The sequence below is a fragment of the Suillus subalutaceus genome (genome assembly GCF_016647625.1).
Source record: "Suillus subalutaceus strain FC151 chromosome Unknown DFJ58scaffold_3, whole genome shotgun sequence".
In the NCBI taxonomy this organism is placed as follows: Eukaryota; Fungi; Basidiomycota; class Agaricomycetes; order Boletales; family Suillaceae; genus Suillus; species Suillus subalutaceus.
In genome coordinates this window covers 20928-48185 of record NW_024540252.1, presented here as the reverse complement: position 1 = coordinate 48185, position 27258 = coordinate 20928, and the positions used below count along the sequence as shown (strand labels likewise).

General features: G+C 47.5%; 8 protein-coding genes across 8 annotated transcripts; 4 read left to right on the top strand and 4 right to left on the bottom strand.

Annotated features, from left to right (window-relative positions):
- Nucleotides 1-103: 103 nt before the first annotated feature.
- DFJ58DRAFT_721210 (peptidase M24) lies at nucleotides 104-2368 on the top strand (the record flags this gene model as incomplete). The annotated part of the gene is made up of 14 exons (XM_041384785.1): nucleotides 104-275; nucleotides 329-460; nucleotides 523-645; nucleotides 693-777; nucleotides 825-1167; nucleotides 1227-1342; nucleotides 1396-1485; nucleotides 1532-1551; nucleotides 1604-1691; nucleotides 1759-1850; nucleotides 1904-2032; nucleotides 2088-2152; nucleotides 2203-2262; nucleotides 2315-2368. The coding sequence occupies 14 exons, from the start codon at nucleotides 104-106 to the stop codon at nucleotides 2366-2368; spliced, it is 1569 nt and encodes a 522-aa protein (XP_041250448.1).
- Nucleotides 2369-2448: 80 nt separating this feature from the next.
- DFJ58DRAFT_650129 (amino acid transporter) lies at nucleotides 2449-4129 on the bottom strand (the record flags this gene model as incomplete). The annotated part of the gene is made up of 8 exons (XM_041381559.1): nucleotides 2449-2580; nucleotides 2631-2681; nucleotides 2732-3088; nucleotides 3141-3351; nucleotides 3402-3473; nucleotides 3526-3571; nucleotides 3622-3910; nucleotides 3956-4129. The coding sequence occupies 8 exons, from the start codon at nucleotides 4127-4129 to the stop codon at nucleotides 2449-2451; spliced, it is 1332 nt and encodes a 443-aa protein (XP_041250447.1).
- Nucleotides 4130-4890: 761 nt separating this feature from the next.
- On the bottom strand, nucleotides 4891-8847 carry DFJ58DRAFT_756074 (uncharacterized protein). The gene is made up of 13 exons (XM_041388098.1): nucleotides 8723-8847; nucleotides 7977-8673; nucleotides 7308-7925; nucleotides 7148-7258; nucleotides 6967-7095; nucleotides 6837-6917; nucleotides 6310-6786; nucleotides 5827-6253; nucleotides 5525-5777; nucleotides 5436-5469; nucleotides 5233-5379; nucleotides 5120-5179; nucleotides 4891-5065 (listed from the first exon to the last, which is right to left on the bottom strand). Exons 1-13 carry the CDS (start codon nucleotides 8773-8775, stop codon nucleotides 5048-5050), a joined length of 3105 nt encoding a protein of 1034 aa, XP_041250446.1. The 5' UTR covers nucleotides 8776-8847; the 3' UTR covers nucleotides 4891-5047.
- A 1982-nt stretch (nucleotides 8848-10829) lies between these two features.
- DFJ58DRAFT_756067 (ADP-ribosylation factor family-domain-containing protein) lies at nucleotides 10830-11865 on the top strand. Its single transcript, XM_041388097.1, has 6 exons — nucleotides 10830-11002; nucleotides 11056-11166; nucleotides 11250-11266; nucleotides 11324-11469; nucleotides 11526-11606; nucleotides 11661-11865. The coding sequence occupies exons 1-6, from the start codon at nucleotides 10938-10940 to the stop codon at nucleotides 11805-11807; spliced, it is 567 nt and encodes a 188-aa protein (XP_041250445.1). The 5' UTR covers nucleotides 10830-10937; the 3' UTR covers nucleotides 11808-11865.
- Nucleotides 11866-14420: 2555 nt separating this feature from the next.
- Nucleotides 14421-17004, top strand: DFJ58DRAFT_756061 (Mycolic acid cyclopropane synthetase-domain-containing protein). The gene is made up of 11 exons (XM_041388096.1): nucleotides 14421-14905; nucleotides 14961-15120; nucleotides 15171-15187; nucleotides 15239-15297; nucleotides 15353-15514; nucleotides 15568-15777; nucleotides 15832-16020; nucleotides 16076-16197; nucleotides 16247-16377; nucleotides 16433-16635; nucleotides 16687-17004. Exons 1-11 carry the CDS (start codon nucleotides 14788-14790, stop codon nucleotides 16711-16713), a joined length of 1398 nt encoding a protein of 465 aa, XP_041250444.1. The 5' UTR covers nucleotides 14421-14787; the 3' UTR covers nucleotides 16714-17004.
- Nucleotides 17005-18178: 1174 nt separating this feature from the next.
- DFJ58DRAFT_903158 (uncharacterized protein) lies at nucleotides 18179-24468 on the bottom strand. The gene is made up of 23 exons (XM_041394848.1): nucleotides 24249-24468; nucleotides 23923-24180; nucleotides 23852-23863; nucleotides 23781-23799; nucleotides 23719-23729; nucleotides 23550-23665; nucleotides 23205-23494; nucleotides 22943-23138; nucleotides 22685-22892; nucleotides 22573-22637; nucleotides 22359-22550; nucleotides 22276-22296; nucleotides 22210-22216; nucleotides 22106-22158; nucleotides 21922-22050; nucleotides 21837-21869; nucleotides 21751-21787; nucleotides 20923-21697; nucleotides 19037-20873; nucleotides 18865-18986; nucleotides 18723-18809; nucleotides 18566-18674; nucleotides 18179-18513 (listed from the first exon to the last, which is right to left on the bottom strand). Exons 1-23 carry the CDS (start codon nucleotides 24307-24309, stop codon nucleotides 18400-18402), a joined length of 4752 nt encoding a protein of 1583 aa, XP_041250443.1. The 5' UTR covers nucleotides 24310-24468; the 3' UTR covers nucleotides 18179-18399.
- Nucleotides 24469-24534: 66 nt separating this feature from the next.
- On the top strand, nucleotides 24535-25124 carry DFJ58DRAFT_694504 (uncharacterized protein; the record flags this gene model as incomplete). The annotated part of the gene is made up of 1 exon (XM_041383434.1): nucleotides 24535-25124. Exon 1 carries the CDS (start codon nucleotides 24930-24932, stop codon nucleotides 25122-25124), a length of 195 nt encoding a protein of 64 aa, XP_041250442.1. The 5' UTR covers nucleotides 24535-24929.
- A 619-nt stretch (nucleotides 25125-25743) lies between these two features.
- On the bottom strand, nucleotides 25744-26738 carry DFJ58DRAFT_756055 (uncharacterized protein). Its single transcript, XM_041388095.1, has 6 exons — nucleotides 26592-26738; nucleotides 26466-26542; nucleotides 26217-26415; nucleotides 26051-26127; nucleotides 25931-26003; nucleotides 25744-25880 (listed from the first exon to the last, which is right to left on the bottom strand). Exons 1-6 carry the CDS (start codon nucleotides 26649-26651, stop codon nucleotides 25857-25859), a joined length of 510 nt encoding a protein of 169 aa, XP_041250441.1. The 5' UTR covers nucleotides 26652-26738; the 3' UTR covers nucleotides 25744-25856.
- Between the last annotated feature and the right edge of the window lie 520 nt (nucleotides 26739-27258).

Below are 27258 nucleotides of genomic sequence, written 5' to 3'. Positions count from 1 at the left end.
ACACGATCCTAAATTAGACTCAGCAGTGACTAAAATGGCATATTTGTGGAATATTATAATTTGCTCGATTTGCTTACCTTGCAAGTACTACTTAGCTTCCTTCATGCGCTCCAGCTTCCGCTCGTTGTTGCCAGCTCTCCGCGCAGTCGCTGCCAGATGTCCCCCGTCACAAATATGCACATCCTCGAGAACATATGCTACTGAAGCAGTGCCAGATTACGAGCACAAGCCTTCACATTACGGCCAACCGCTCTTCCAGTCACACCCCCACCTACGTGAGTTTAAGCCCTCTGGTTCACTTGCTATACCGTTTTCAAAGTCAAGACAGTCAGGCCTAATGAACTCACACCCGGGATTCCGTCCGAAGAGTATGAGCGGCGTCGGAAAGAACTCATGGATAGCCTACCTAGCAATAGTGTGGTGGTTCTGATTGCTGCACCTGTTAAATACATGAGCGGAAGTATGTGAATGTTCTACTCTCCTTTTTCAGTACCTTAAAATCCGCTTCAAGATATATTGTAGGACTTCACCAAGTCTACGCTGATTACTTGCCTGACATTATGGCTTCAAGTTACAAATACCGCCAAGGATCTGACTTCTGGTATCTCACTGGTTTCGAAGAGCCCGATTCTGCCGTTGTCCTAGGTACGTAGTTGACGTGTTGCGTTAGGCTTGGACTTATTTCCTACCAGAGAAGAATGCGTCTTCTCGAGGATATAGAATGACACTGTTCTCGAACGGGAAGGACTCTGCGAAAGAGAAATGGGATGGCCCAAGGTAAATTTTGAGACTAAGACGATGTCCTGAAGCAATATTTTTTTCAGGACAGGCTTTGATGATGCTCTGAATGTTTTTAAAGCGGACGACGCGCTAACAATCAAGGCTTTTCCTGCTCAACTGCGATCTATGATTAGCCTCTACTCTAATGTTTATATTGACCTACCCCAGTCTCCGCGAAAAAATGCACGCTCCACCAAGTCATTGCTTCGGTACCTTTCGCCTCCTGTCAATCCTCGGTCAGAGTACGAAACTGTCGTGGAGTCGTTGTCAAGCTCCCGGCGGAAACCCCTTGCTCCTCTCATTGCCCAATTAAGGGCATTCAAGAGTATCTGCGAGCAACAGGTCATGAGAATGGCCGCTGACATTAGCGGTCGCGCCCATGCAAAGGTCATTGGCTCCCTCAACCATCACTTGTTATTCTGACACGATAAATTTTCGTCTTCAAGACAATGCGCTTTACACGACCCGGCATCTCAGAAAGTGCACTAGCAGCTCATTTTGAATACTTGTGTAGTCTATCAGGTTCACAGCGCCTTGCATATGTCCCTGTTGTTGCATCTGGGTGAGTCTTCAGCTTCGAATGCACGACATTGAGATCTTGAACCTGTAGTGCAGGCCAAATGCACTCATCATACACTATACGTCGAACAATCAAGTTGTACAAGATGGTGAGATGATTTTGATGGACGCTGGATGTGAATATAAGTAGGTCATTTCGTTGGGTTCTTTCTGTCACACTGACATTTTTAAGCGGTTACGCGTCTGACATCAGTGGGTGTTACTAATTCTGCTTCCAATAACATATTACCCACATCTGGTTAAGCTCGCACATATCCAGTCAATGGTTCCTTTACACCTCCGCAAAAGGAGCTATATAGCGCAGTGCTGTCTGCGCAGAAGGCTCTCGTGGGGTTTTGCACGGAGGCAGAGGGATTGAGTCTTCATGACTTGCATCGAAGATCTTGCGACCCTCCTCAGACAAGAACTGAAACAGATAGGGTTTACTCTCCATACAGGAGATCTGGAGAGAGTACTTTACCCTCATTTCCTCAGTCATCCAATTGGGATTGGTACGTGGGTTTCTGCTGTTGCTTTCTGGGGTCCTGATGCAGGGATTTTCTAGATTTGCATGAATCATCATATTCAGACAGAGGAGAGCTGTGCGTAGTTCTCGTAGTTTTGTCTTCCTTAGATCTAGAGTTCACCTTCCATGCAAGATTGAAAGCCGGGATGGTAATTACTGTAGAGCCAGGTACGTATTTTGTGCACTCTATTAATAATGACCACTAATCTTTATCGACATTTAGGAATATATGTCCCACCTACCGCTCAGTTCCCAAAGCACTTCCATAACATTGGCATCCGAATAGAGGTCGACTAGGATATCTGTACTCTCTGCAGTTTTACTGACATAACTTACAGGACGAGGTCCTTGTTGGCGAGAAACACCCCGTGGTTCTCAGCGTTAGTGCACCGAAGGAGGTTCGTCATGATCTCTTCCCGCCGGATGAGCTAAAGACGCACGCATTTTTAGATTGCGGATATAGAGGGTGCATGTCAGGGACTACTGGGACTGGAGCCAATTTGAGGCTGGAGAATCATCTCTATATAATATATATCTAGATCTCGCCCAACCTATGTGCTCCCATACTGTGCTCCCAGATAACATTACTCATCCTCAGGATGATCGGCTGTCTCATATGCCTTGAGTATCTGATCCTTCCTGAGCCACTTTTCTTCAGGAGTGAAGTACCAACTGAGGAAAGCGAAAATGGAAATTGCGCCAAAGATAACGGTGGCCTTCCACGGAGGTCATTGGACGAACTGATGAGGACAACTGTAAGACTCACAAAATTGAATGTCTGAGCGTTGACAGGGAACTCAAATGGTGATATATCGACCTGGCACCAACTGAGTTCGGGTCATGTGTCATTGAGTGAAAGTAGCGCACCGCAAATACCAGTGCATTAAATAAGACAGCGCAAACATAGATTGGCTTGGCGTATTTTCCCAGCTTGAAATGAGAGGACTGGAAACGATCGGGTGTCATCGTCAAGCGCAGCAAAGCGATAAGGCCATATGCCGCAATGGTCGGGGCAGCCCCGGCTGAGACCAACGATGTGAATGCCACCTGACTGGGAATGATCGTACAGAGAAGAATGGCTGCAAAGATGTAGATGACGGTCACTGCATTGCGAGGTTGTCCTTTCGAGTCGACAGTGCCGATCCATCCGGACAATGGTAAAACCCCGTCTCTTGCGACCGCGAACACAAGGCGCGAGGACGCGACAATAGCAACAGTTGTGTTCTAGCAGGCCAATGAATGAAAATCGAGACTGTTTCAGCGAGGTAGCACACACCATGATCAGGCCGATGACCGCAATAATAGTCATAAAGATACTGGCTTTCCTTCCAAGAGCGAGCGCGTAGATCTGCACGAATGGCTGTGGTGCATCGAGGGCGAACACGGTGTCGAGGTCTGGTGTACAGAACAAAAACAGAATGGTCGTGATGAAGCCCAAAACACCTGTTGCAATTGCACTCCACAGAATCCCTTTGGCTGCAACCACACTGCGAGAAGTCAGACAGGGACACCATTACGATGATGGAGAATGCCATACCTAGCATTCTTGGTCTCCTCGGCGATGTGTCCTGAGGCATCAAAGCCAGTCAGGGTCCCCGCTGTGAATAACCTAGAATCGTGTTAGATAATCGACTGATGACTGAAATTACAATTCGACATACAAAGATAAGAGCCAGTTCCACCCAGGTGGGGCTCCCGTGCCGTTATCTGTCGTAAAATCAGTGTGACTAAGGGCGTTAGCAGAGTGGATCTCTTACAGGTCATCGTGAAGACATCATTGGCGGACCGGAAACCGTAGGTATTCGAAACACCGATGGGCAACCAGATGAGACACAGGAAAAAGTCAAGCATCATGAGGCCGATGGAAAATTTGAAGACACCAGAATAAAATTTTGGCGGTAGGTAGTTGATAGCCACCGACAACAACAACATTCCTTCGGATATTGCCCATATCAGAGCCCGCCACCGGATATTGTCATTTCCGGCACCTCCAGGGAAGTCAATCTCCCAAACAGCAAGTTGAGAAACGATATAATTGGCTGTGGCCTATAAAGTTGAGAATCGAGTCTACCGTCAGCTTAAATGACATACTTGGCAGTTGCTCGCGGTAAAGGTCATCCATGCAGTACATGCCCACCAAGCAACGAGGAAGCCGAAGAATCTGGCATGCTTTGGACCAGCACTTTCTGCAGCCCATATGTAAATAGAGCCGCTTAATGGTAACGCGGAACAGATCTCGGCGAGAACAGCAGCAGTCATAAACATGAAGATCATCGTAACAAGGTACGTTGACCTGTTGGGGTTAGAATGCACGAGTAAAACATAAATAAACAGACAAACCATATCGCGGCGGGCCCTCCCGCAAGAAGCCCGAGGAAGAGATAAGATCTATCGAAACGATGTTAGTAATAGCAGGAGCGGTTAATGCGGTTAGATACCTGACGCCTCCAATGAAGTTTAAGGCAACAAAACTTGCCGCAAAGCTTTCAATCAGGTGCCAGCTGCGATGTAATTGCTAAAGCAGGTGAGATAAGATATCAACCAAGGTACACACATATAGTCTCACCTGTTTATAGCCAAGTTGTGCCTGAAATCATGAAAAAAAATAGAATCAGCACAAGATGCATTACTCCTCGTAAGGAGTGTGAAAGCAAGGTGACACTGGGGGCTTCCCTACGCAGGTATGAGCGCTGTTCAGGTTCGAGCGGTATTATCTCAACCCCTACTGCAACTCAGACGTCAGTGACAACCCAGACGCGTCCGGGATGGTCAAAAACGGTTCCGAGTCGGTCAGCAGTAGGGATACCCGCAGCCGTCCAGTTATCATCGACGTTACCGATTAATTCAGTGATGCCAAACGCGTCATTTCCTGCAAGGTCGTTCCCTTCTGTCGTTGAGGAGCGAATTACCAGCTGCAGGGCGTCCGTGGTTACAATAGATCCACTTTCGTTACCACCAACAACATCGTCTGTCTTCTGTGCTCCAGTGCTGGAATGGTTGGACATCGTGTCAAACGAACTGGAAGATAACGAGGATAAAGGTACGAGTGGGATCAAGGCAGGATGGTATAAATACACTTGAAATGTAGTTGTAACTCCGAAGCAAAATCACGTCAAAAAAACTTCGATAAGGAGCATCAATTGTGATCTATAACTTCCGGTCGCCACGGACTGTCATGAATATTTATTGAACATTGAGATGCTGAGACACAATGATTGAACATCTGAGAAAGGGAAAGGGATCTAAGAGGCTTACGGGTTTGAGAGCTTTGATTAGGAGCCACTCCTCATTAGAAACATCAGCCTTGAAGGACGTCTAGACATGGCTAATGTTAGCTCTGGAGTTCACATCATCATGTGCAGTCAAACCTTGAGAACATCAATGCTCTGTCTTGTGATGTGACTAAAAAGTTCATCCTTTTCATCGAAATGTCGGCCAAACATTTTTCCTGATTCATACACAGCGTGTTCGATCTTCACAGCAACCCCACCACCAGATTGAGATTTCTTCACGATCTGCGGAGCCACGTTTAATGTCACGATGTCAACGTAGGGTAGGACAAAAAACCTACGTCGAATGATTTGTGGTTGATCTCCAACGACGTGCTTGTTACAGGATTATGAGCAGTAGTACTTAGAAAGTTTGAGATGAAGGACTTACACCTTCCCAAGGTCAATAATTTCTTTTTTCTGTGTGGTCGGATCGACCGTGACAACACAAATCGGAGTGCCCACCCGAAGAGTCCCATCCAAAATATCAACTCCCAAAATAATCGGATCACGTTTACAGAAGGCAGCTATAATCTTCAATCTACACGGCCACACTGCTTGTGGAGCCGCGTCTCGTCGCTTCGCCTCCATGATTTCGTTGTTATAGGCAGTGAAGGCGTCAAACAGATGGTAGATGATGTCAGCTGCATGGCGAGTCAGAAAAACCACCACAGTAACAACGGAAACTAAAACCTTTGAACACTTTAATGCCCATTTCCTCAGCGAGCTTTTCTGTATCCCTGTCAACTGGTACATCGAAACAAAGAATGACAGCGAGCTCCTTGGCCTTCTCTAGCATTGAGGCAGCGCGCATGACGTCTTTCTTGTGCACGGGACCGATATTAATCCCAGATACAGGGATTTTGCTGACTTTCAAGAAGTCGAGCAACGCTTCGAGAGATCCTAACGTACTGGCTTGCACGCAAACCCCACGACCTGACTTGTCGACGGAATTTAAAAGCGAGGTAAGGTCTGACATGACCTCGTCAAGCAAAGCCTCCTCGTCATCGTCTGGCCCAACAACAAGGAGCCGTGAACCTGCAACAGCTTTATCAAGATCAGGAGCAACAAGCTTGACACCCAGTGCCGCCTTGACTTCTTTATGGTGAACATATGCTGACTATGAGGAGAATATAAGTTCCGACCTCAAAACACCCCAACAAATTGTACACTTGCCTTAATTCGCAGCTCGCGAAGCGGCTGTGGTGTCAACAATGCACGGACCTGAGTGACAATCGGTCCATTAAGACCGCACACAATTATTTTGTCACCTTCACGTAGGACACCGTTGGACAAGACAACATCAATTGTTGTGCCCAAGCCTTCTACTACCTTGACTTCGAGGACAGTACACTCCAGCTCCGAGAGGTACATCAAGCGATTGCTCATACGTTGCTGGGTAAGATTGACCAATAGCATGATCATGTCGGGGACGCCTTCCCCAGTGATGGCGGAGGTAGGTACCAGAGAAACATTGCGGGCAAAATTCTTGTTGTCGTAGTATAGGACTGCGTTCAACCCCTGTTCTGCAAAGGCGAGGATGGTCTTTTGTACACGATCTTCGAATTCTCGTTGAACAGATCGTTTTTGCGTCGCAAGTGATTCTTGGAAGGCGCCATCGGGTGTTTCTTTCCAGCCATATAATCGGTCAATCTGCGAAAAGAAATCGGAACCAAACACCGGAGAATATCAAGTAGATCCACCTTGTTAAGGGCCACGATGAATGGTGTCTTTTTGTCTCTCAATAGCCTTAGCGACTCCAGCGTTTGTGGCTCAAGGCCGTGCTAGAATGGGCAATTAAAAAAAGATCTTTAGCAGAGAATTAGAGCGTACCATGATATCTACCACCAAAATCGCGATGTTACACAGAGAACTTCCACGGCTACGCAAGTTAGAGAAGGATTCGTGTCCGGGTGTATCGATAACCAACAATCCAGGGATCCTATATTCTTGAGAGTTGTCCTGGTATCATTGTTCAGAAAAAAGGGACCGTTAGAACATTCAAGTGACCAGCCTTATTCATCACTGCAGTCTTCGTCTTTATGGCTTCTAACGGGAAGTACGTGGCACCTATTTGCTGGGTAATGCCGCCTGCTTCGCCTTCTTGTACATTTGTTTGACGGATCTGAAAGGATGAGCATGACAGATAAAGACATGCAAGAAAAACAACAGACCTTATCCAAAAGTTTCGTTTTACCGGTATCGACATGTCCGAGAATACAACAGATAGGACTGCGAAGGTTATCCTTGTCATCTTTACTGTGTACCGTAGTGGCAGCCGCATGTGTCTGTGCTGATATTGCATGCGCCTGCGCTGTCCCCGCAGCTGCCTTTTCTGTCCTTGAATCTGCTTGTGCTGCGTCGCGTGGATCCTGGTCGACTTGAACGCCCGTTTGGATTTCTGGTTGTTCTGGTTGTATCTCCTCTGAGTCAAGACTTTCATCTGATTCATCCCCGCTACTTGCATCCCACTCATCCTTCACTCCGTCCAACCTAGCTTCCTCAGCAGTGGGCTCGACATGAGAAGAGGCGGAAGTCTCGAGGATGTTGTCTGGAGTTTCCGGTCTCGACTCAGGGGCAGGCGAAGCTGTGGCCTCCTTGGCAAGAGGACCTTTCTTCTTCCTATTACCGAACACAGCCTTTTTTGCAGAAATACCTGCCTGCTGTTGTAGCCCTTCAATCTGAACACCGGATGCGAGGAGGGCCTGCCGACGAAGCTCGGCGGCTGCCTTTTCTTCCTTCTGTTTCTTCGTCATGTATCGACCCTCCTTCTTGGCCAGCTCAAGCTTGGCCTGAAAAGGCCTGTAAGCAAATTAGTTTAAGGTTGAGATGCTAGATCATGCCTTTTCCTTTTCTTTCTTGCGTTGTTTCTCCTCTTCTTTGCGCTTTGCCTCCTCTTCCGCTTGTCTCTCCTCCTCTTCTATGCGTTTCCGTTCCTCCTCCTCTATTCTTCGCGCCTCCTCCTCCAGTCGCTTCTTCTCCTCCATCATAGCCTTCAAGGCGCCGAGGCCGCCTTTGGCCTTTTTGGCAGGTGCGGGAGTCGGGGCAACGGCGGGAGTGACGTCCTCATCTTTCTTTCCTTTCTTCTTCTTTTTCTTCTTCTTTGGGTCCGTCTCACCTGCCCCTGCTTCTTCTCCATCTTCGTCATCCTCATGTGCTGTGACAATAGTATTATTTGCAGGTGCGGGAGGTGGTGGAGTCGGGGCAGCGGCAGGAGCGGTGTCTTCATCTTTCTTCCCTTTCTTCTTTTTCTTCTTCTTCTTTGGATCCGACTCCCCAGCATCAGCTCCTTCACCGTCTTCTTCATCCTCAAGCGCCGTAGCAGTGGCGATATGTACGGGTGCGGGAATTGGGGCGGCGTCAGGAGCGACATCATCATCGTTCTTCCCTTTCTTCTTTTTCTTCTTTGTCTTTTGGTCCGGCTCCGGGAACTCGTCCTCAGCTTGCGCGGTTACGTAGACGGGCAGGCGATCATCATCAGATTTCCCGATCTTGTCACTGATAGTGTTGTAGTTCTCCGCTGACACACCAGCAGTCTCCCTGAGAATTCGTTACTGGGGCAGATCGACATTAACTCCAATAGGCTCACCAATAGTCATCATCGTTGGCCTTTCCTTTCTTTCCTTTGTTTTTTGGCGGCATGATTGATACGATCGCCAATCGCTTGTAGTAGAGAAGAATTTGGGTTGAGGGATAGACTTTGGCATCTAATCAGTGTCGCGGAGGGAGTCTGCTTGAACAAAACAGGCAGATAATTCTCACGTTCGTTCATTCTTGCCTAAGTCTTGACGCCTCATTATTATTTTCGTCACAGCTACTCGATAATTTCCTCCTGCAAGGCTGCAACCTGCGCTTGTTTCCACTCGAGAATTCCAATAATGTAGACCATGGTGTATGCATATGACTTAAGTCTTGCAAAGGTCACGATCATCATCAAGGTCAAATTGGGTTAATACAGGTAAGATGTCAGGCTGCCCGTCTGCACATGCTGTCTCACAGAAAAACAATCCAGGCAGGGAGGCGATCTACTGAACTTGATTTTTTGAGTTCTCTTAATTCTCGAAGCCTGTCGAGCTGTTCTTTGGCGAATATATCCCCTTGAATGAGCAAAAACATAGTTTGACATGTCCGCATTGTCATCAGCATCGAAATTCTCGCCATATGGACCCCCAATCCTTCCTTATCGCAGCGAGTTCTATGTCTGCTATCGACTACGCCATCCTCGTGGACGGGGATATTTGTCTTTATTATCGGTGTGCGCAACACCGATTCCGTTGGCCAAGCTTTTTACGCGCACGATGCAAATATGGGTCATGTGGACTCTCGTACATGCCATGCAGAATTCCTGAATCAGCGATTTAGCGATTCATAACTGAGATACTCACATAATATTCGCCTACTGCCGGTATTGTTGACGTGATTCGTCGATTTAGACTAGCGTTGCGGAGTGGTCGATGAGGATCAGCAACGTACGATCCCGCTGAGCAATGCAACGAATACCTTCGATGTCGATGCTGGAAAGCAGCAGTGACGTAATTGTCGCATCTGACGGAGTGAAAGCCTTCCTTGATTGTCCACTGAGCTAATTCCATTATGTATGGACTTTGACGCTAAGACCCCAGGACTTTCTACGGCACACTTGTCGAGAGGAGACCTTGTAAGTAGTATTGATATCGACCTTCGTAGAATAATGCTGATACATACTACATCTTTCTGGTAGACTTCCAAAACAAGGGTCAGCCCGCAATGAAATACTCAACCAATAATTGATTTGCTGAGCTGCATCTCTTCACACTTGCCTCGACCTATGCTCGAGGTTGTTTGCGATGTCTATGATGTTCCATGTGAGTTCAATTGTTCGTTTTTTCTGTTACATTGCAGACCGTGCTGCATGTTGTCATTTATGTAATAATTTATTTCGTGACTCGCCATTTCCAAGGTCACGCTCCCGCTCCCGGCGCATAGATAACGCCTTCTGCATCGCGGCAAGTCATCTACGGACGATCTTTCCGATGATCCTTCTTCAGAGACCTTGGGAGTGAAACAACCAGTCTCCAGACGTTCGGTGCAGTCTCCAGAGCCCCGGTGCGGTCTCCAAACAACTTGGTACGTGTCCTAATTTTTTCGGGTGCATAAAGTTGTATTCCAGCTACTCGGTTGTTGTACCTCCCGCATGGTATGCAATTCGTGTGAATTTCATGAGGTTTCGTGTGAGTTCCTTGGCCTTTGCAGAGCTCCATATGCTCACGAAGACCGACATGCATGTTATGGAGGTGGGTGCAGTGCACTGTGTCTGTGTTGACTCCTTTTCTAATGAGCGGATTGCGCCCGTGCTTACAGAAGTTCTCAGTGTTGCTGACTGTTACCTCTGTAGATTCTCGACTCGCGATGACCCTAGCTCCATCAGTCATGGCTGTGACTCTGTGTGAGTGTACCTCCTGACACGCAGCACGTCTATTGTAAACTATAGTATATGGTTAAGTGACACGTCTCTCAACCTTATGCAATACCAAAGACAGCGAATGCCAACGAGATCACCTTGGTAGTTGAACATTTTGGGGTTTCGATCAATCCGGACAAATAACCCGAGTATCTATGCAAATCAATAGTACATTACGATTATCTGCTCTGCGATGCTGCGACGGGCTCGGGAAAGTTCCCCAATTCAATAAAAAAGCGATTGATACTGCTATAGAGTCCCAAAACGGTTATGTATTGATTGATCGTATTTGCCAGCCAGTCGGAGGATCTGACGAAGCGTGACTCTTTACTCCGACGACCAGTCAAAGTATTACACCTTCACCATGGGCCTACTCACGATAATTCGTAAAAGCAGACAAAAAGAACGGGAGATGAGAATTCTCTTCCTGTACGCCATCCGCAGCTCTCCGAGTTTATCCTTCCCACTCAACGACCGCCCAGAGGACTGGATAATGCTGGTAAGACGACCATCCTAAAGAAGATCAATGAGGAAGACATATCCAGCGTGAGCCCCACGCTTGGCTTCAATATCAAGACGTTCATTCACAGAAAGTGAGCCTGGTAACTCAACTTGGATTTTGTTGTGACTGAGAGGAATCTTCTCTGTTTGATCGGCGTGATGCCACGCGTCACAGATACACTCTCAACATTTGTTAGTTAACAGACCCCCCTTATGCTTTTCTGGTGACGGAAATATCTTTGCTATCAGGGGATGTAGGCGGTCAACGAACTCTTCGACCATACTGGCGCAACTACTTCGAACAAACAGATGCCATTGTTTGGGTGGTCGATTCAGGGGACAGAATGCGAATGCGGGACTGCAAAGAAGAGTTACACAACCTTCTTCTCGAAGACGTAACATATGTTCCTTGCGCTGGTTGCTGACAGCAACTGACCAAATTGTGTGCTAGCGGTTATCTGGAGCTTCTCTGCTTGTCTTCGCGAACAAACAAGATATACACGGCTCGATGTCAGATCTTGAAATCAGCGAGGCCAGCTTCCTTGCCATTCAGAGGGTTTCGAGTGATGCTGATGAGTTCGTCCAGGCACTGGATCTACCTGGGATCAAATCTCACAACTGGAAGATCTGGTCGTGCAGTGCAGTTACTGGTCTTAATCTGATCCAAGGCCTGGACTGGGTCGTTGAAGATGTAGCTCACAGGCTTTACTACAGCTCGACTAGTTTTGCGTAATGTTTTTTCCATCTCGCGCGCACGAAAATCTCGAAAATCCGCTTGTAATGCCCTTCTTTCACTGAGACGCATCGACCATGTCGATTGAGTGCCGCATGACGGTCTAGGTTTCATTTCCGCAGTATGCAACCGCAGCTGCAACCTCATTCTTTAGACGGCCCGCATTGTTTCCTTCCAGAGAAGGGGCGGGGGAGTCGGGCGATCGACTTACCAGTATGACTCGGCCTGCCCGTATGGGTATAACCTTGAGAGAAGCAAGAATTTTGAGGTATTCACTTGGATTTGTCTCCAGTAACGGTCGTGTCGATTCCTGAAAGTTCAATGGTGTTGCGACTGACCAAAGAACTTAACATATCCACTGGGACTTTAGCGCTGTGTGCAAGTCAAGTCTGTACTCGTTGGCGCCCCAAGCGCGTGCTTTAGGCAGAAGGCAACTGCACACGTAAAATTTGACAGGGAGTCAGGCCTTCACGATTAATGCTGAGATTCGAGGGTGCGTACTCTCAGTGGTTACCGAACCTTCAGATTGTCGAGGCATCTTCACTAGTAAGACTCAAAATGTCAGTGCGGTTGCGGATAAACCAACATTCCGAGTCGGCAGAATAACGCAGATCACCTGTGGGCCTACATCAGGGTACCGTCCAATCACCTACTACGTTTACCCATCCCCACCCCATTGCAGCCCTTGAGGTGGAAATTCTCTTTTCCTGAATCAGAGTTTCTATAGTAGAAATTCACATTGTGCATTACGCATTTATGAACGATAATCTGATTATCATGAAATAGCTACTATCGCGTCATCAGCCCGGATCAGCCGGTACATAAATTGTGCCTGGATAAGAACCATGCGTATTCATATAGAGCTCTTTGCGGGATGCACGGACGGACTTTAGCGAACTTTGGATAGCATTACGAAAACGTAGCGGCGATGTCGATGAGGACTCGACTCTGCATGGGCATATTTCAAGTGTAAAGACCGAAAACTGAAAATCTAGACTAGACAAATCTACGTGAGTGGAAACTCTGAGAAGAACAGACATACATCAAGAACTCATCGCCAGAATTCTTGATGATCATTTGGCGATGCACTCCATGCTCAGTTCAGGGCCAACCTGGGCAGTGACCAAGCATATTAAAAACACGAGGAATCATCTCTTATAGAACCTGAAAAACTTGACGGATGATCAGTTTAGGCAGGAGATGGTATCGAGGTCAGGGAGGGGCCGGAGGGTCACGATGATCCATTGTAATGCCGATGATCGTACTCCGTAGCCCTGCCGCGGCCCGCATGTGCGGCAAGTCGGTGAAAGACATGACATTCGATGCAGAGCAAAACATAGAACGTTGGTCTAAGCTAGGCCAAAGTGTTTCAACTTTACTATGTTCGAAGAATGACCCTGGTCGACATAGCTTCGGTTAGCAACAGAGTTTAGGCTTTCCGAGCCCCCGGGGGAAAGCCGGATCACGGTGAGCTGCGCCGGCTGCTGCTCACCGGACGCGGAACAAAGCGATAACTGACCGACTAAGCTCAACAACCTGTGCACTAACAACGCTCTGACGCGGCCACGGGTTCCTAACGAAACGTCATTATAGCGGAAAATCATCATTGAGATGTTCTGATAGGGACATATGGCCTCCCTGGCAGGAATAGTCTGGCCGATTATAGTCGGCGAACTGAATGGGTGGTGGAGCAAATAAGGACCAAACCCGATAAGGCGTGGATTGAATGGATTGAATGAGGGGAGAAGGACCGTGTTTGCGAGAGAATTCACGGGACGTAGCAAACATTGAAAAACATTTTAGTCCTGATCAAAATAAAGTATCTGGGATCGGCGTCTCGTGCGAAGGACGGCTCGTGTGACTCGTGCGGCAGTGCGTCAAAGTTTACAATGCAACAAACCAATAAGGTAGAGAAACGCAAGAAGGTGGAGAAGATTAACAGACTGCGACTCGATCGTGTGCCTTTCGCGGTCGGACAATTGAATCAGTACTTGATCTGGCAACGCCTACGAGTTATGATTGAGTTGAGTTCAAGTAAGTATTGTTCAAAAACCCATGTTTCAATCTCGAGGTGGTTAGTCTCAATGGTAAATTAAAAGTCATTGGGTAAGACTTTTGAAAGCTCAATACCTGAAACCAAGTCCATAGTTCTTTGTTTTTGTTTGAGTCGGTGACACGTGACCAGTCAACCTTTCAGAGTTTTGTTGAGCTGGCGTCTGACCCTGACCTGTATGGCAGTGACAGTTGTAATACTGTTGTGGTGTCTTGTTGCAACAAGGCCATGCGACACGGTGTCAATAATGTGCAGGCACGATTAGGCTGGGAACGGCGTGGGGAGATGAATAGGTAATTTTCATGAGGGAATGAGAACTCTGACTGAGCAGGCCCGGCAGTAAAAGTCTGGAGTGGGTAATTGAAAACTGTGGGAGCCACGTGTCGCTTGCAATAAGTGAGCATGAGACCGTCCTTTGAGCCTTTGGTATTGGGCTTACTAGAGTTTGTTAATTTTTTATAATCGCAAACTTCCGGTGATCTGAGAACAGGGGGGGGGGGTCTTCTTTATTGTTTTACGGAAGTCTACGAGAGTCTTGTCACACTTTGACATGTGCACATTGTTCATCACCCTTCGCGGGGTCAATAGTGTGCTGTTCCATCCGGCAACGGATCTATATATTCTCGTCAAGTTTTACTCCGTCAAAATTACTAGTAGATCTCGATCGCAGACTTGCCAAGTTCCCGCGAAAATACCATTATGAGCGTGCAATGCAAACTATGTATCGTGTTCTATTTTTGCCGGTCTCAGTCCACGATTTCCTCCAAGCGACACTATGACAAGGTCCTCCGTGGGTTCAACGTATAAAAGGGAGGAGGCCAAGACCCATTACCTTCCTCCACAGGCTGCGCTGTACCTTTCGATCTTCCCCTTCCTCACGCAGTCTATCATATACTTCTTACCTTTTTTTTATACATCTTATCAAAAATGTTGAATGCAGCGACCTCTTCCGCTTTGACATTCTCGTCAACTCCAAATTTCTATCGTTCTCCTTCATCATTGTCTATCGTTCTTCCAAATCCAAAATCTATCATCTTAAGTTATGGTGAGTCAATCATACATCGTTCTTGTCTCCTCTGACATACAATCAATCTACTTAGCGCGGAGCTCGGTCCTTGCCGTCATGGAGAAAGCGGTCACCCGCGGACACTTGACTGTCGCCGATTCTGAAGGAGTTCATCACTTCGGGACTCGCTCAAAAGGTTGTAACGATGTCTACCTCAAAGTCGTTAACACCGACTTCTGGATGCGTATTCTCTTGTACGTCACCTTCAGCTCTTTAATGTGACCTGATGCTAATAATACTCCAGCTCTCAAGATCTGGGTTGTAAGTCAATCCTACGCCATACCTCTTGAATAGCAATTGACATTTCTACAGTCAGTGAAGCCTATATGATGGGCGACGTCGAAGTCGACAGTCTGAAGGCTGTCATGGACGTAAGTCGTGTCAACTGCTTTACTGCGGCTGCTTATGAATTCTTTTTTCCAATAGCTTTGGCTGGACAACGAGTCTGGAATGGATAATCTGACTTCTGCTGTCTCACGGGTAACATCGGCTATTTCCGGACTATCAAACGCGTTCCTCGGCCAGACGCGTTCGAAAGCCCGTTTGAACGCCATCGCAAGTTACGATCAATCCAATGAGCTATTCAAGGTAACGAAACGTGTTTTCACGGCAATAATACGATCTCACGACTCCATCTCTAGGCCTTCTTGAGTCAGGAGATGATGTACTCCTGCGCCCTGTGGACCGAAGCCGAAGGAGGTGTTCGTGGTGATTTGATATCTGGTCCCACACCCGGGGACTTGGAAGCTGCTCAACTCCGTAAAATTCGTTATGTTCTCACGGCCGCCAAGGTCAAGCCAGGTGACCGAATCCTAGAATTTGGTTCTGGATGGGGCGGTATGGCTATCGAGGTCGGTTGCGTCATAAATGCTTCTACTGCTATCCCTCATCTTCAACTATTTTAGGCTGCTCGCACTTTTGGTTGCGAAGTTGACACTTTGACATTATCAAAAGAACAAAAGGCTCTTGCTGAGGAACGCGTCAAGGCGGCTGGTCTGCAAGATGTCATTCGTGTTCATCTCATGGACTACCGCGAGATTCCTCCTTCGTTCGAAAAGGCCTTTGACGCGTTTATCAGCATCGAGATGCTTGAGGTATGCAATCAGTTACCAGTGGTGGCATAGTGATGATTTACGCTCGACCGTATAGCATGTGGGCTCTAAGTATTACCACGATTACTTCAGACTTGTCGACTTTGCTCTCAAGTCCACCAATGCAACAGCTGTGGTTAGTGCATCAACATTCCCAGAATCGCGATACTCTGGCTATCAGTACGTTGTTTGTACTTCTAATTTTCCACATGCTCACTCAAAAATTTAGGCCTGAAGATTTCATGCGCAAATACATGTGGCCTAATTCGTGCCTCCCTAGTGCCACGGCACTCATTACCGCCGCAAACACCGGTTCAGAAGGACGGTTCACCCTTGAGGGTGTCGAAAATCACGCAGCTCGTAAGTGCTTTTTTTGTTCCACATGGCGTTCTTAATCATTGACCCTTGTGTGTAGACTACCCACGGACATTGCGCGAATGGGGACGTCGGCTTGACGCTAATGTCAGACAAGACTTGATTGTCAAAGACTACCCTAGTCTAAAAGACAATGCCGAATTCGATGCTTTCCGACGCAAATGGCAATACCTGTTTGCATATGCGGGCGCCGGTTTTGCCAAAGGTTACATCACCTGTCATATGCTTACATTCACGCGTCCGGTATGTTGTTGTCATTTTTTTCCTTGGATCATTCTCTAATTCCATTCATAGAATGACTGCCCCGCTACATGCGACTGAAATTAAAGTGCATCATTGCTCGCGTTCTGAATCAGGTATTTGACCGCGGAAGTAATTCTAGAAAAGGATCTCATAAAGATCGATTCCTTTGCACATAGAGTCCCGTGCACATTACTACTTTATTCTTCCGATTATTTGCTGCTTATCTATTCCGCTTAAGTGCGCACATTTCGTTCTACTCTACTACTGTATCTATACGTTGCATAGGTCTGCGACTTTATATCGCATCCATACATCTTACCACCTGTCTCTTATTTACGTACGGGAATATTATTGTTTTATGGTCCACTACTCCTGGTTTAGCAAGTTGACTTCGCCGCTTCCGCAAGGAACTTACTGTGAGCAAGGCTGCTCGCTCTCTATTGATCGATGATCGCCGGCGACCTTCTGACAAGTTGCCCCTGACTGAAAGGTGAGAAAGATGTCGTTCTTGTCATCCCTGCATGACCATACAGTCAAACCGCCGTGTCTCGCATCTGGGAGATTGAAGTTCTATCGTTTAGCTTTCTATCACGATCAAAGGAAGAGCCTATCATTGGCAGCTGCCGCAGAGGTGTGAACATTCGCACTCATTGCCGATGTCGGTTTGTCACATTGTCATGTCAAACACTTCCTATCTTCTCTGCAATGCCGTCATAGACGGTAATTGCCACAGCTCCAGATTGGCTCCAGACTACTCCTGAGACATAAAATAGAATTTCTCGACAGGCACAACGGAAATCGCCATCGAATTTTAAGCGCTCGCTCCCGTATATACGTACAGAGAAGCCCACCCAGATATTTATTACTTATTCAAGGTGGAAATGTCTGCAAATATATCCCAAAATCTCATGACTTCAAGCAAAGTTTGAAATATCATCTTCGCATTGTGTACAACATTCAAGGGGCTCTTAACCCTGATGCTGATGGGCCTACAACGACCACGGATCAGGTGCAGCATTTCCTGATGTAACTTTAGGTTTGAACCAAGTTTTAACGACCTCACGACGTAGAACTGCCAGTGTCAGTGGCCGCCACCTTTGCGCCACAATACTATCATGCGTGACCCTTTGTTTGCGCCAGACCTGGCACAGGTGATGTGACGTATCATGCAAGTGCCACAGCCGCCGGCCTTCCTACCCGATTCCGCTGGCATCGCGAAATCTCCGCAGATATTTGGTCATTGACGCACAAGACATACGCCACGCTTTAAGTTTGCAAATGCAAAGGTGCTCGGCCTGACACAATCGCATGGCCCTGAACATGTGTGGCCGCGTGAGATACATTGTGTTAGTACAAATCGATGGTACAAACAATTGAGTGAACGTCAAATGACTTGTCAGTCGGACAGGGAAGTTATAAAGGAGCCCCATTATCCGCATACGTACTTGGTCTCGAAACCTTAAACGGTGGATGAAAACATTGCCTTAAGCATAGGTGAACGCGTGTGACGCATAGATCGGCGGCTGCGGTACTGGTGCCACAACGTTGTCCTGTGGTTGCAAGAGAATATTTTCCTTGCCAAGCCTCCGACGGATGTTGCAATATATAGTAAGTTTGTTCAATAATGGCACGAGCTGTCTATGTACGAGTGGTGGAGGGAATAACATACGTAAGGTATAGCATAAGAGACAGTTGTATGGCGAACAGTAAACCGATAATGAGATGTGGATCCGCAACATGGAAGCAGCAATGCTGTGTGGTATATTAGATGGTGCCAGTAGGGTCAAGCTTTGAAGTCCATGACTGTAACTCCTTGAACGAGGGTGCGGCGAGTACGTGCGAATTCGCAGTAGTAAAGAGTGTAAAACAGAATTGTTTCTATATGAAAGCTAAGCACGAACACATCTGAGATAGGAACAGGAGGGCTTACATCCAAAAGCAACTCTTTCTGTGCATCACATTCAAGGTTTGCTCCGTGAAGACTGATAACGCCGGCCTCCTCCAATTCGTTAGAGTGTGTGTAGATATGTAAATAGGGTCTAAATCAACCGTAAGCAGTGTTCTGCGTGGAAAAATCATTGGATTACCTTCGAAGGACGAACCAGCGCTTTTCCCAAATATTTTGACTGGCGTCTGTCAGAATCAGGAGATGACCTCTTTTCGTGGGTCCGTCACTATGGGATTAGAGTTCAGGAACGTTCGTAATCACTTAAGTAACCAGGAGCTTGCCTACGGGGTACCAGCGTAGTGGAGGAGTTCAGTTTCACGCCTTCCGGCGGAAGCGCACGGGTGGAAGGCTTCCCAGATGTAATAACACAGTCGGTCTCTGTAGGAACTTGACTCAGAATGATCTGGGAATAATTGATGTCAAATTATGTAAATCCAACTTGAACCAGCTTACTTGTCCTGCATGACCAAAGCGTTTTTGCCAGAGACCCAGTGCCTTCCGCAGCAGTGCTTCCGAACCCCAAACAGCAGCTTCCGAATCAGGGCGCACAGGTAAACATGAAGATGCCGACAGCACCCGAACTGCTTGGACATCCGCCGCCCGTCGTTCCGTTAAAATAAGCCGGTTGTAGTCCTCCACAACTGAGATACCACGCGGTTTCCACGTGCTCAGTAACTCCTCGCCGCGCACATATTTTTCCGACGTATCCAAACGCCACAAATCCTGAGGCGAACGTGTCAGAGGAGGCGAAAGACGTAGGTTGAAGATTGAGCTGATACGTGAGGTGATTTTCCCCGAGCTTAGGAATGTTAGGAATCGGTTTGGCGGGCGTGCGTCCCGTGTCTGAATGGTGACCGCTATGTCCATGCTAAACTGTACTGGTTCATTACACGTGTCCACAGCAACGGACCAGGCAACCTGCAGTATCACTCGGTGTGCACTCGCCGTGACTCGATTGAGCAGGAGAGAATCATGGATGCTTGAGTCCCATAGCGCTTCCGCCGTGAGGGTCCCCGTTCCATCCGGTCTGAACGCAACACTTTGATCTGCCAAGAGCGGGAGCGTAACCATTATTTTCGATGTTGAGTTGTGCTGGCGACCTTTCGGATCGAGGAGGCGGACATTTCCCAGACGTATTCGTGTGACATCTGTCCATGGGAGTTGTGGTCCAGAATCTGATGAAAGCACGAGAGCAATTCTGCGCTGCAGTCCCTGATGCAGAGAGAATACCCCCGGATCGAGGTTGCTCTGCGAAAGCACGGGCACTGGAATATACTGACCATCAGCCCCAAGCTCCTTTATCTGGATATAAGCGACTACGTCATGGGTTTGCTCTACTACGAAATCGGTTTCCGAGCGGCGCATCTGGGGAAGGATGACTGGAAGTGTGTCCGTGTGGGCCCCGGGAGGACCTGGCCAGTCATGAACCCTAAGTTCACGCATCTCATCCCAGCGCTCAAGACGCTCCAAATATGTGGGTTTAGCAGCCGCAAAGAACTCTATGGGAGCATAGCCTTGACGCAGGTATGTGATTACCTTGGAAGAAGTCACGATCGAAAATGCGCGTCGAAACTTCAGCTCCGACAGAGAAGATGTCTCCATATCAAGTGCAGTGGATGAGAATATCTCTTCATTCGTGAGTGATGGTCCCACGAAAGATGATAAACGCAATTGGAGGTGTAGTGCCGAGAAGTCGTGTGAGGATAAACCTTTAATCGAATCTACGGTCAGGAAGAAGCTGATCTTGCTTCCGGGTGGTATGGCCGATGGAGCAGGGGATGTAGGGCGGGTTGATGCGGGAGTACCATGCTTCGATGATGTTTGCAGAACACTGGAAATCTTAATATCCACGCGACACGAGCCTATTGCTTCCGCAGTGTACCGGCAGAATATTGGCACGACTGATGTAGATGATATTCGCCGAGACAGGGGTGCAAGCGATAGGAGGGCATTGCCGATGAATGAGAATTGTGGGGGAGGGGAATCGTAAAAAGGTTCATCCGAGCTGAAATGCTGGGTATAGGATGGTCTGTCAATGTATGTAGTCAAATTTCTCATTCGCTTGACTCGCTGCTGAAGTCGATCCAAGGACCAGGTGTAGATAGCATTATGCCGTTTGTCGAGAACCTTGACGGCGACGGAAGGTTGAGTTCCTGATGCTAGTGTGGGGTCGGCGACATCGCCGAAACCGTCCAGACCCCCGATTGTATCGACTCCAGATATCGGAGCTGCCAGGGACCCGCCAGAAGCAATAGTGAAGTTGTAAGAAACCTCCTTGCCCAACTCTTTGCTAATTTGAATGAGACAGTTGATATCTGGAAAATGAAGTAACAACGCACCTAATTATGTTGGCTTCTTTTACAAGCACGGCACTGGACAGAACAGCTTCAGCCATTGAAAATGAACGATGGGCTCTCCACTTGTCCAGGACTTTACGAATGAGCCTTAGCTGTCTCGCCGTATAAATGACGGGCTCAAAATGCACAATCTCTTCCTCAGATTCTCCCCGGGCCCGTGCATTTATGATGCGTTTAAGCTGCTGCTGCACCATTTTCAGTTGGTGCTCCATATGATCTTTCTCTACTTTCAAGTCTTCCGCCTCACTAGACTCTGTGATGGCTTGAAGACGGGACTCGAGTTGGTACTGAACGTCCTTTAGAGGTCCGTCAACGTCAGGTGTACCATGACTCGCTCCAGCTTCAAGGCTTGTGTCGTCTGTAGTAGCGTCACTCGAAAAAGGTCGACCTGACTCGCTCCAGATATCATCCCGAGCGCTAAGGCTACTTTCTGGTCGCGGTTTGGAGTTGTGATCTCGCATCGACTTCACCTTCGTAATGCGTTCGAAGAGCCTATTGATATCTTCGTCTGGTAGGTTATCAAGAGCAGGATCCAGGCCAAGGCGGGCGAGTGCGGCTTCTCGACGTGCAAAATTCCAGTCCACATCAGCTTCGTCCGCAGAAGATGCCCTCGATTCCGGGCGTGTGGATGGTGACACTGAATCCCCTTCCACATCGGCGGCAGACACACTCAAGTGTAAGTTGGATCTTGCTGTGGCACGATCACGTTGCTTGCGGACTTCCTCGGGATTATTAAATCTGAAGACGTGGTGCTCCCCTGAACAATACAGATGAGCTATTCTCCACCACTGATAGGAAACATATTCGTACCAAGGATGATCCGGTATCCAGAACGCAGTTTATAAGACTACATCAATGACATTGAGTTCTTTCCATCTAAAAACCAATTGATTTACCTGTCCAGGAGAAACTTGCTTGCCGTTTAAGAACTGCAGACATAGTCAGGAAAATGTAGTTGTGTACGCAAAAGATGATTCTCACGGTGACGCTCTCGGGCATGGCGTGAAGGGTCACTTTGCCGTCTGTGTTTTCAAAGTAACAATGTTCCTCGAGGATATTTTCACCGCTCAGCCGAATAGCAGCGGGTTTTTCGCTGTCCAAGGAACCGACCTATCGAACACCAATGTATATTCAGCAGCAATGAGCAAGCGAAGAGCAATCATACGAGGGTTGTGCCAGGTTTGAGTTGGTATATCAAACATTCGCTCATGAGAGGATCTGATGAAATACACAATCAGATTGCATTCGAGCTAAATCTCGAGCTCCCACCTTCATTCTGAAAAGACACAATAGAAATTTAAACACAACCCACAAAGAAAAATGAAATCCACTAACCAAGTTCACTAAATGTGGCATCTGAAAACAAACACGTCCGCCAGATCAGCACAAAACACTTTCTTCACGCGTCCCATCCTCACCTTCTTCGGGGTATGTACTCCCACCAAATTCTTCTCGACCGTGATACCAAGCTCTTCAAGCGCCTTCTCCCGCTCTTTTTGTATCTCCTGCGTCCGAGACATCTTCTCCTCCCACGTCTCATTCAGACCCTGCATCAATTTCTCGCTGGTCTCCATCTGCTCCTGCAACTCCGCTTTGGTAACAGTCTTGATCTTTCCATCTTTCGTCTTGTACCTTCTGTTTCTCAGGCGGAACGTGCGGGTCGAATGTATCCTCCCCGCTGGACGTCGCCACACGTGCTGAGGAGTGTCAACCAGTTGTCAAAGTATAAAACGACGAAGGTTACCTCTAAGCAATTCGAGTTCCTCCTTGAGCTCGCGAACAAGTTTGGCATTAGGGTCCTCGTTTACGACAGCCTTGTTCTTGATCTTCTTCGCTTGGTCAGCGTATCGTAGGGTACTCAGTGTCTCCTCATAATCTGCTGGAGAGATGGCGGCTATCATAGCAGTTTTGGAGTTCCCACCCAAAGTATCTTTCAGCAACCATGTCAAGACCTAGTCGAAATCTATAAATAGGTATCATCCAGAAAAAATATATGACGCACCGAGTCACGGTAAGGCACGAATTCTTCAGCCTTTCCTTTCTTCCCCTTCTTTCCCCCGTCCTGACTCGCGAGCGCAAGAGAAGAAATGACTTTCCCAAGGGTAGTGAGCGATTTGTTAATATTCGCTCCCTCCTTCAAACGCTGTCCAGTGGCGCCTGTCGAATTAGCCCGCTCAGAACCTGCCAAGTCAACCAAACTAGGTTGCGTCAAATATATAAATCAATGAACGTCTATCAAAAAATCGCAACACGAAAAGACGCACCTAATTCGCGACACCTTCTCGGTATCTAAATTCGTGTCTACGTCGTGTCTTTTCATAGTCAATAGCAGCGTAAATACTGCATGGGACCGGGAGGAGGTCTCGTTCATGTTCGTGGCAGCGACAGTACGCGCTTTATTGCCCTCGTCCATGAGTGTCATCATCTCGTGGTAGCCGTTCACGACTAGCTTCGATAGATCCTCTACGTACGGACCCAAGCTAGGATGTTCGCGCACTCGAAGGTTTCCTGTGTTCTTTGGATTCAAGAGGTCGCGTACTTTCTCGTTATAGATCTAAGAATGAAAAATAAAGTGAAGATTGTGTTGTGGTTCGAAGCATGCGACGTACCTCAATGTAGGAAACCTCTACAGTGAAACTGATGTTGGGGTCTGCAGCCTTCTTATTCTCTACACGTACAAACAGCTCGGAACATGTCAAGGGTATTATTCCCTTGTCGGGTCCATCTAGTGATGATCTCCATAAGTAGTACGCGAATCATTCGTTTCATCATACGTACATCCCATCATACTGTACACCAATCTTCAGTATCACACACCCAAAGAATATTCTTGAACATACCTATATGATTTACCAGATCCTGGTCAAGGCACATGAGCCATACCCAGTAACAAAATAAAACACAAGCATACCAGTCTGCCCATCTGGCAGACCAAGATAGCATCAGCACACCTCACAAAAACACCAAGAAGAAACCACTCACAAGCCAAAATACAAGCATTAAATCCCGCAAATCCATGGTCCAACAACTCCTTTCCCAGGTCGTCATACAAAGTCTGCTGCGAGCAGTACCCCGGTTCATCTCGTGGTCCCGCAGACCAATAACTCCTATCGAAGCTAAAGGCCATCGTCTTGCGTTCCGTAGCGCGTTTAGAGTCTTGCTGAGAACCGTGTTCCGGTGGGTCAATGAAAGTCTGGTTGCCCTGCATCCGGATGAGTGGTTTGGCACCTCGTGCGAGTTCTGTAGGCAAGAATTGGCAAAAGCTGGGATGAGTATGAACGATGCATGCGTATCCCTCACAAACGCACCGCGAGAATTGAGGGGCCTACATCGTACCACCACTTTGATGTTGCCGTCTCCTTCGGCCATGGTCAAAGTGGAGTGTAAAGCAGGAGCTCCGAACCAATAGTTGTGAGTCCTGCGTCAAGAAAATGTTCTGTGAGTGAGAAATGTCACAGGATGACAGTTGTAGCTAGATTTGGGATAAAAGGAAGGGTATTGGTCTGGCGGTAGTTTAACGCGTTTGAGCAGGTATCAAATTCACGTGTGGATTACAAAATCCATGGTCTATATCACATACTACTTTGGTCTATACTTTGACTTGCTCACATTCAGTATTCAACGACAGCCATCGATGCATCGACGTCCTCTAACATCGTCTTCGATGACTCAAGTGCTCATTCACTGTATGCCAATCATCAATGATGCCAAAAATCGACCGGTGTCCGGACTGAACCCATCGCTCAGTTTACTTGCGATCGACTTTAGGTCTTGGTTATACGTTCTTCAGAAATTATGAAATGGACTCGATGCTCGACTATAATACCACAGACTCTTCACTCTGATGAATAAGTTCATTTTTGCAACGGCCCTTGCTTCGTCACTGTCACAAGACCCGCCTCATCGACAAGAGTGGCACAGAAACGATTGATGTCCGAACTCACGCGTCTCTAGCACCATTTCCCTAACATGTATATGAATCCAGTATCATGGTTATATGCCTCACAATGGCTCTTGCTTCATCGTTATTACGGGGCGGCGGCGCACCCACCATAGATGGCGAAGATGGAAAATACAGTGATGCGTGGAGACCGTATGGGAATGGGAGGAGAGGGTTGGAGGAAGATTATAAATCATACTCTAGTAAATCGCAATCACCCCTTGGTAATGTATTCACCCATTAATCGCAACTATATAAATTCGACACCAGATCCTAACTTCATGTAAGTTACTTCCATGTGTCTTTTGAATGGGTTCTACTCATACTCTGCAGTACAGCACACGCGTCATTTGGTGGACTAGTGTTGCTATCCATAACCGGCCCATATCGTCACCAGACGATGTTGTTCTGGGCGACCCCGAGTTGAAGTACTACTCAGATAACGATTGTCAGAAATCATGGTGATCTGCTTGATTCGGCAAGCGAAAAACATAGTCCAAAATGGCGCGAACCCCTGCCTCTTTCACGGGCCTGTTGCCGCCTAATAGCCGTTATTATCTTTATGCTGAATGTATTGCAATTCATATTCGGGTTGACCCGTGTAAAAGTGGCTGCTCCCGTTGTAGTGAAGTCATGATCGATAATTCCAGTAGTAAGAACAACAGATAACCGCACATGGTTAAAGAAGCAGCTCCCGGTCTATTCATAGCAGCGTATCAAGACCTATAATGAGTCCAAACCCTAGCACAATCACGAGAATATGTGAACGAGTGCGGTGTGTTACGACTTTTATGCTGTGTCGTCGGCAGTCTGAATATGACATGCTTCGAGTGCCTGCCGTCAAAACAGCCAAGGGAGCGGCACCGAGAATAGGCTGATGAAGGGTAAGCGAGTTAAGGTTAAGTCCGCAGGAACCGACAATACGGAGGTAACACACATGACGACATTATCGACTTGTGGACATGTCGAAGGGCGATCATAGTAGATCGTAATCGTCAAGCTTCGGAAGATAGTCAGAAAGGAATCTGAATTTTGCAGTCGATCGCTTACCTCGTCGTTGTAGTTCATGATGGTCCTCTTCAACTTGGAAGTGTCGACCCAAGTGACGAAGTCTTCCATGTGTCTGAGAGGCGGTGAGAATACGCAAACGAGATTAATTTTGTAACGCGCCTCGTGACAAGAAAAGCGGGATCGGTAATAGTATCAGGACCAACACGGACATGACCCTGCTCGATAAATTTTGCAGCCTAAAGAAGTGAGTTGGGAGTGAAAGCTGAATAAGTTTGGACGTACTGCGCTGACTGTTTTCTGCCATCTTGCTCATGCACATGAAAACAGCAAGGCGACGCCTGCAAAAGGCAGCGACGGTGAGTTTGTTGTCAACGTCGCTCAATTTTGCTTGGGAGTTGAGTACGCCCATGTCATAGAGTTTAGAGAGTAGCTGTGACTCCATGCGGGTACGAAACGGGTCTTGAGCCGGTAGAACGGATAGACGGTGTGCAAATGATCTTAGAGCACCGCAGAGCTTGTTGTACCTGTGATGATGTTCATGATAACATGATCGACGGAGGAGTTAGAAGCTTACTTGTGGTAATCTTCTCTGTCCTGGATATGGTACCTGCGAATGACTTTGATCTCACGAATATTTGCGTCTTGTTTCCACTTTATAGTCTTTGGGTTAATGTTTTATTGAATACAGAATGAGACATACGTTTAGAAAGTCGACTTTCTTGAGCAATTTCTGCTCATGATACTTGAATTTACGGACCATGAGTGTTGTTGAATGCTGTGTTTATAAAATTTTGATTCCGGTGATTGTGCTGTCAAGCACGTGGTAAACGAAGGCTGCGTGTGAGAGTCTTGGTAGGTACTTGGACTAGATTCAAACTTGGACGACGTCGACCCTTGTCGTCCTCCGACCATCTCAATTAATAATTTAGCTAGTCGACTTCGTCGTCGTCATCGTGCTCGTCGTACTAGTCGTCGTACTCGTCGAGCCCGTCGTTGTCCTCCCCCTCGTCATCGGTCTACTCTTCACATATCTTTGATCGTCATGAACGTTCGACAAGGTGACATGCTTCGACCACAGAGCATGGCACAACTCTCCATGAATCCCTCTCCTCACTTTCAACAACAGCCGCCACAGCAGCAGCAGCAGCCTCCTCCGGGTCACGTCTCGCTCATGCCAACTAACCCAATGAACTTACTCGCAGCAGCCGGTCCACAACCCCAAAACGGCATGCAGCCACACACACCATATGACTTGCGTCGTCGTCAGCAGCAGTTACACCAGATGCAGCAGCATCAACAACAGCAGCAACAGCAGCAGCAGCATCAACAGCAGCAGCAGCAGGCACAGAATGTCCAGATGAACACCG